General features: G+C 43.9%; 1 protein-coding gene and 1 long non-coding RNA gene across 3 annotated transcripts; one reads left to right on the forward strand and one right to left on the reverse strand.

The window, feature by feature from the left end:
- The first annotated feature begins 1,038 nt into the window (after nt 1-1,038).
- On the forward strand, nt 1,039-5,293 carry LOC135082378 (uncharacterized). Of its 2 annotated transcripts, XR_010259403.1 has the most exons (4): nt 1,039-2,015; nt 2,120-2,255; nt 2,342-2,503; nt 3,596-5,293. It is a non-coding gene; the product is annotated as an uncharacterized LOC135082378 (long non-coding RNA). The 2 variants fall into 2 exon arrangements; XR_010259402.1 differs by having other exon boundaries at nt 2,342-5,293.
- Nucleotides 5,294-5,505: 212 nt separating this feature from the next.
- Nucleotides 5,506-6,696, reverse strand: LOC135082482 (uncharacterized). The gene has a single exon (XM_063977278.1). The coding sequence runs from the start codon at nt 6,694-6,696 to the stop codon at nt 5,506-5,508; it is 1,191 nt and encodes a 396-aa protein (XP_063833348.1).
- Nucleotides 6,697-7,587: the final 891 nt, after the last annotated feature.

Consider the following 7,587-nt stretch of genomic DNA (forward strand, 5'->3'; position numbering starts at 1 on the left):
TTTTTTTTTTTTTTTTATGCTAGACAAGGCAGGTATTTGACCGCAATCGCACCTGGTGTTAAGTGAGATGCAGTCTAGGATGGTACATATCTGCCCTGTAAGTGCCTATTCACTCTCGCCTTGAAAACGACTTGAAATTGACTCAATACTAAAGCTGAAGTCCGTAAACAAGTATTGAGATCACACCACCTTTAGGAGAACAATCGTATAGGTTAATAATAATGACTCATTGCATCTTAATCTTAATGCGCTATTTAAAGGCTTACTTGGTAATTGGCATAAACATGGCTCTATCAATCTAATTAACAATCAATGCTGTTTCAGCGACAGGCAGCTGATTGACTAATTCAGTGCACACATTGTAGCAAAAACGATTAACCAATCAAAATAATTTATTGTCAGTATTTATACCTGATGGTGATACATTTATTTTATGAATAAAACTCCAAAAATATTCATGAGTTAATAGTTAAATAAAATATGGCATAATACAATTTGTACCTGAACAGTACATTAACAATATTTAAACAACTGTTACGACCCATTAAGGTTTAATAACACTCGACCTATGAAGCTTCCCTGAAGAGCTCTTTACACAACAAGCAAATTTTAAGTTAGAAGTACCGACTAGCTAAAACTGGATTTAATTGCTTCAAACGTTTTTAGAAAGCCAATTGAAATGTTAATAATAGTGTTTACTATCAACGGAATTGAATTCTCTTTTCCATTCATCGAACAGTGTGAGGCAATTGATTACATCATCTCAACTGTCTTGAATTTTCCCATCAGCTGACTGACCCAGATAAGCAAGACGGTAATATACAGCGTTGATCAGAATGTTCTATAGATAGAGAGATACACGTATAGGAATAGACAAAACGCGTGGTGTGCGTCACGTACGCGCCCACAAAAATTGTAGGGCAAGGTTGTATGTGGTATGTGGCAGTTGTCTATGGAAGAATTTTAGTAATGGTCAAGTTTCGAGGAAATGACGTGCCATTGGTCGTTGGATTGGGTAATGGAATGTTTATAATAATAAATAATAATAATAAATAACTTTATTAACACACATTACAAAAAACAATACAACAGATTTTAAAAGAAAAAGACGAATGCATGTTAATAGGGCGCCCGCTCAGTTTTAGTTGGGACACCTTATTAATATAGGATGTCCCGACACTGATTTTCAGCGGGAAGCCCTATTAGCTACTGCGCATCCCTACCGGCGAGCCTGCTGGTGTAAAAGGAAAATAATGTTAATATAAATTTAAATTTAAAACTAAAAAAGCACAGAAGGGATACGCAGCAACTATTAGTCGCGGGGTACGTGGACACGAACATAAACCAATACTAATAATAATATAACACAGACACAATTCGATAATTATCAGGAAGAAATTATTTAAAACATTTAACATAAAATTTACAATAAAAAGTTATTTCCATTACATACTTACAAACACGGACAATACAATAAAATTGTACCAATCCTATGTCTTCTCCACTTCACGCGAGGCAACTCAAGGAACAAAGATAGTGAGGTGAAAAAAACAAAGAGAAGAGAAAAAAAAAAAAAAAAATGAACGAAAAAGAACTGACATGTCAAACGTGACAGTGTGTCGTTCAAATAACGATTCGACAAAATAAAAATAAAAATAAAAATTAACCTACCACCGACAGAGTGAAAAATCACTTTCTTTGGCTACCACGGATTTAATTGTGAATTGTGATTGCTACCTTCCAAGCGGTAAATGGAAAAAATCAAGATGGTCCACGTAGTAATGATGTGGCAAGCATGTGTCCTGAGGATTACACCCAATGTATTACTTTCCTCTATGGGATTGACGTTCTCACACTAATAACGATAACAAGTATAACAACCCTTTAATGCGTGGCTGGGAACTATATACGACTGCGTCAATCAAAGATTATAATATTATATTTGGATTGCGCACTAACTATAACAAGATGAGGCCGCCAGTGACGCTCAACGACCGTTCGCGCAGGAATTAATGGTATGTGAAGTTCATCAGTTATTCCACCGTTTAGTATCTATGCCAATAAATTCTCGTGCAAATAAACCGAACGGAGAAAGAAATTGGTTTGAAAATACTTCCAGCGCGCGACCGGGGTGATGGCGGCCCATCTAATCGGCCACAGAGACACCCACCCAACGCGAGTGCGATCCTCACTGGTGCCGGGACGACGCAGACAGGCCAGCTGCTGCCAATACACGCGACGCGCATGCACTCAAGGTAAGTGAAACACGTTCACTATCCGCCTTCTGCAGAATTAACATGATTCTTTTTAGTGCGAGTCTAAAAGTGTTTTTAAATTGCAGGGCGCGCAACGGCGGTGGCAGGTCGTTCCAGCACCGCGAGGCCGCATACCTGAAGGATCCACGGAATGCCATGGTGCGATGTTTCGGAGTTGCAAATATGCGGGTGCAAGATCTTTTTTGATATCTGCTATGACTCTGAGCCCATTCCAGCTTATTAAGCAGGTAACTAGGTCTCATTTTAGTAATGACTCCGAACAACATTACTGCAAGGTGTAGCTTTCTACGTGCCTCCATTTTGAGCATGTTAGCGGCATTGAGAAAAGGGGTTATATGAGATCGGGGGGGAACCATGAAGCAAAAACGGGCACATGCATTTTGCACCCTCTGTATAAGGCGAGCAGATCTGGACAGCAGGCATGACCCATACACTGTGTCGCAGTAGTTTAGTCTACTTAAGACCAGCGATTCACACAATGTTACTCTAATTCTTTCACTGAGGTATGGTCTCAGCCTGTAAAGAAGCTTTAGTCGGTAAAAGCAATTACGGGCGCACTCAGCAACATGATTTTCGAACCTCAATTGACTGTCAAAGGTTAATCCAAGGTTTTTTGCTCTATCAACCAACTCCAACGGCTCACCATTTATCATTACTCTGCTACTACCATTAACATTAATTTGGATTTTTAACTTCTCAATATTTTTAGTGGTTCCAATTAACATTAATTTAGATTTTTGGGGATTGAGAACAAGGCAATTTGAGTTACACCAATCAGATATCATATTTAGCTCTTCATTGGCCTTAGCTACAGCATTAACGTAGTCATATGGTGCAAAAGACAGATATAACTGTAAGTCATCCGCATATAAGTGGTAATGGCAGGTAGCAATACAATTTGTTATATCAGCACTGTACAATATGTATAAAATTGGTCCTAGTATTGATCCCTGTGGGACACCACGACGCAGGGGCTCCAACCGTGACCTCAATATAGTGCCATCTTTTTTTTTTAGTTCTACTATTTGAGATCTCCCCGTTAGGTAACTATGGAACCACTTAGTTGTACTATTATCCAGGCCGTAGTAGCTTAACTTAGACAATAGGAGCGGTATATTTATTGAATCAAACGCTCTGGAGAAGTCAAGTAGCATCAACATAGAGACTTGTCCCTTGTCCTGAGCCGTGAGAAGATTGTCGATCACATCAGCCAGAGCAGTCGCCGTACCATGTCCCCCTCGGAAGCCAGATTGATAGTTGGGAAGGATGTCATTATTTTCAAGATACTTTGTCAGTTGATCGCAAACTATTTTTTCCAGAATCTTTGAGAGACACGGCAGAATGCTGATGGGCCGGAGGTCCCGAACCGTGGTAGGGTGACTGGTTTTAGGCAGAGGTTTGACGACTGCCACCTTCCAGCACTCAGGAAACACGCTCCCTTGAATAGACATGTTCACCATATCTGTAATAGACTCAAGAGAGTAAGGAAGCGTCATCAACACCATGTCCAATGTAATACCATCGATACCCTGAGCATGTGATTTCAGTGACTTAATAGTTTTTAACACAACATCACTGTCCACAGAACGTAACGAGAAACCGGCAGAGGCATTAAATCTATGATGCTCATAGTAAGTTAGTTGGGAGATGTTAACCCCATTCTCGCCCGGCACATCTAGAAAGTGTGAATTTATTGTGTTTGGGTCAGTGAAAGTCTGTGAGAGGTCAGCTGTGTCCTTTTTACTTGTTAAAACTGAATTCTTTAAGTTTTTCCACAGTGTCCCTGAGTCTGATATTTTACTATTGATGTGTTGTGTAAAGTAGCAAGACTTTTCCCTATGAATAGCCTTTATCACCAGGTTTTTCATCCGTCCATAAGCATCCCTGAGGGCTGCGGTCCCGATCCTTTTATATTTTCTGTGATAGTTGTCCCTGATGCGCATCATATCCCTAATCGTGTCCGTCAGCCATGGATGGGGAGGGTGTTTAAATTTGCGTGTTTTTAAGGGTGCATGAAGGTCCATGAGGCCTGTGACACAACCGGTGAAGGCAACGACAAGACTGTTTACAGTATCACAACGTTTTAGGCTGTGCCAATCTATAGCGCAGAGATCTCGATCAAGTAGTTCCTGGACCACATCACCAAGCGGCCTGTAGGTGACCCAGAGTGGGGTCGGCCTTTCTGTCTTAATCCTAAGCTCCGCCACCAGCATGGCATGACCACCCAAATCAGGCGAGTGCTTCACCGTGACACGCAGGGCCTTTACATCGGTACATATGAGGTCGATCAGGGTACTACTGTGGTCCGTGAAGTGCGTAGGTTCCGTAACTAATTGCTTGAGATTAAGACCATGTATATATTGCTTCAAGGCTCCACATCTGCCGCCACCATCATCATCCAGAAGGTTGATGTTAAAGTCACCAGTCAGGACTAGTCCTCCATACCCAGTGAAAGAGGCAACAGACTCGGCGACGGCGTCCAGAAATATGTCAATATCCTGCCAGGGCGGCCTATAAGCAGTGCCAATAACGATGGCCTGCCCGTTCACGCGCACAGAGATCCACATCTGCTCGACCGATCCCACAGTGATAGGGTGAGGACATACTCTTACATTTAGACTCTTGCGAACATAAAAACCGACTCCGCCCCCCCGACCCCTCTTCACATGGGCCGGTCTGGGAGTATGTTTCAGGCGGTAGCCCGCCAGCTTAGGAGCTCGCTCCTCCTCCCCCGGTCTCAACCAAGTCTCATTTATGGCCATAACATCTGGGCTCAAATCCTCCATAGCCGCTAGGAATTCATCATGCCTTGTGCACAGTGACCCAGCATTGAACAGTCCCACCATTAAGTTTTTCAACCCAAGGCCTGTAAAGGTTGTGGAATAATCAAACACCAATAGGTCAATGTAACTGTAGCAATCCCAAAACCAATGCCTCCACTGTACTTATATAGTGACTTACCATAAGTAATAAAAATGTGATTTGTAATAAAATAAAAATTAAATTGATACAACCAATGATTTTTTCCTTTAAATGTTATCCCCATATTAACAGTATTAAATAAAGTGCAAATCGATATAATAAAGCCATAATATAGCAACTTCGTAAGATTCAATAAAACAATTAATGTTGCGTGAATGACCACATTGACATTGTGTACTGTACAGAATATTTGACAAATATGCATAAAATATATGAGCCCTAATTTCACCTTCCAGAAATCTAAAAGTCATAAACCAGGAGCTCCAAATACTCTGGCGAAATCATCAAGGGATCGAAGATGGAAGACCTGCGATCCGTCACTCTTACGAACGAAGACACGCCCTCGTCTCGTCCAAGAGTATCTCCACTGCTGCTTGCGACACTCCTCACGCACCCGGTAGAACAGCTGCCGATTGGAGCGGGTCAGGCGCTCGTTGATGTACACCCGGCCGCCGCCCTCGCCCGTAGCACCGCGACGCACGCGCGCGGCCCGCAGCAGGTCGTCGCGCAGCTGGCGGCGCGCCAGGCGCACCACCACGCGGCGCGGGCGGGCCCCGCCGGTCTCGGCCGGGGGCGCACCCACGCGCTCCGCGAACACGACGTCCCGCTCCTCCAGGGTCACCCCGAGGCGGCCGGCGAGCACGGCGACGTCGTGAAAGACGTTCCCGCCCTTCTCGTCCGGGAGGCCTCCGATCTCCAGGTCCGCGAGGAGCGCGTCCTGGTCGCGGTTGTTGAGCTCCAGCTTGAGCTCGGCGACGGTCCGCTCCAGCGCCGCGACGACTCCCGACCCGGCGCCGGTGCCCGCCTCCGTCTGCACGCGCCCCACCGCCTCCAGCCTCTTCTCGACCTCGTCCAGGCGCTCCGCGTTCGCGTGCCCGACGCCCGTGAGGCAGACCTCGATGGTGTCCATCCGCTTGTCCAGAGCGCTCGTGCGGCTCTCGCAGCGGTCTAATCTGCCGGACAGCGCCGACACCTCATCTTTGAGCGCGCCCATCTGCTCCCTCAACGCTTGAAGCTCGGATGTGAAGACCTCCCTGAAGTGCCTGATCTCCAGTGTGAGCGCCTGGATGTCCGACACCTCGACGGTCATATTTAGCGCGGTGTCATTTTGGTCGTCGAGCCCCTGCTCCGGCAAGGTGGTGTCCAGCTGCATGGGGCTGAGATCAGAGGCGCCGCGTCGCTGCGTGACATACTCAGGCGAAATTCGGACCGGCGTGTTAGTGTTGTCGGTCTTGGGCTGCTTGCTTTTACACGAGACGCACCTCCAGTTAGCCCGGTGGTCCCCGGTCAGCGTATTATAGAAGCGCTGCTCCGAAACTCCGGCGCATTCTAGGTCATAAGAGTCCCGGCATAGGCTGCACACCAAGAACCTCCGGTCCTCAATTTTCTTTAAACAGCCACTGCAGTTTTTAATGTTCTTCTTTCCCTTAGGCGACATTTTGCAAGAGAAAAAAAAATAAGTAAAAAAAAAATAAAAAATAAAAAACAAAAAATATCTTGATGTTGAGAATCGAACCCACAGTTCCTGCGTTATAGTTCGCTAGTCCAACGGCTATCCAACCGCGCCACCGTGTCACTTACGCTGTCGGTCCAATTTGACACCTATGTAAATAGTGGCGCGAAAGGTCGTTGAGCCGGTCAGCTGTTGAGTTCGATGTACCCGACACAAAACACAAAACAGATGTTTGCACCGATCACTTCACAGCTTTTGGTCCGATCACAATTATAGTTTTACACAGTTATTTCTTAGTTTTTCACGGAGATAATACTTTCACTAATGTGTCTTATTCACTGTATTCAATTAATATGGGTTTCGGAGAATAAAAATGATGTTTAGTATTTTTAAATTGAGTAAATACACGGAGCACGATACGAACGTGACGGCAGCGTCACGTACCCCCCGTACGTTTATGTCTTACTGCGTTTTATAGACTTGTTTAAATCTTTTAGTTTATAATTTTTTTTAATATTGTGTAACGGCTCTGGGTACAAGCCCCGTTTCACGATATTTAACAATAGATGAAAAACAAAATGCAGAAGTACTACAGAAATTTTAAAAAGATACAAACATCCAATGACTATTAGAATTTTGTTAATGAAAGTAATTGACAACATTCTTGCTGCTCCCATGCTGATAGATTCAATCATCAGAAAATTAAAAGCAATTGATACTGACCTAAAACAACAAAATGATATTGTTATTGATGGATCTAATGAAATTGCTGAAAAGGCAAATTAAATTAGCCTTTATTATTGAGTTATATCTTCGCCATTTATCTCTTTAATTAAAGTTAAGCTCCTGCTAATTTTAAAATTTTCCTTGATGTGG

This window comes from Ostrinia nubilalis, chromosome 21 (assembly GCF_963855985.1).
Source record: "Ostrinia nubilalis chromosome 21, ilOstNubi1.1, whole genome shotgun sequence".
NCBI lineage: Eukaryota > Metazoa > Arthropoda > Insecta > Lepidoptera > Crambidae > Ostrinia > Ostrinia nubilalis.

Coding starts and splice junctions, on each gene's coding strand:
- LOC135082482 (XM_063977278.1), bottom strand. CDS start 6,696: ATGTCGCCTAAGGGAAAGAAGAACATTAAAAACTGCAGTGGCTGTTTA.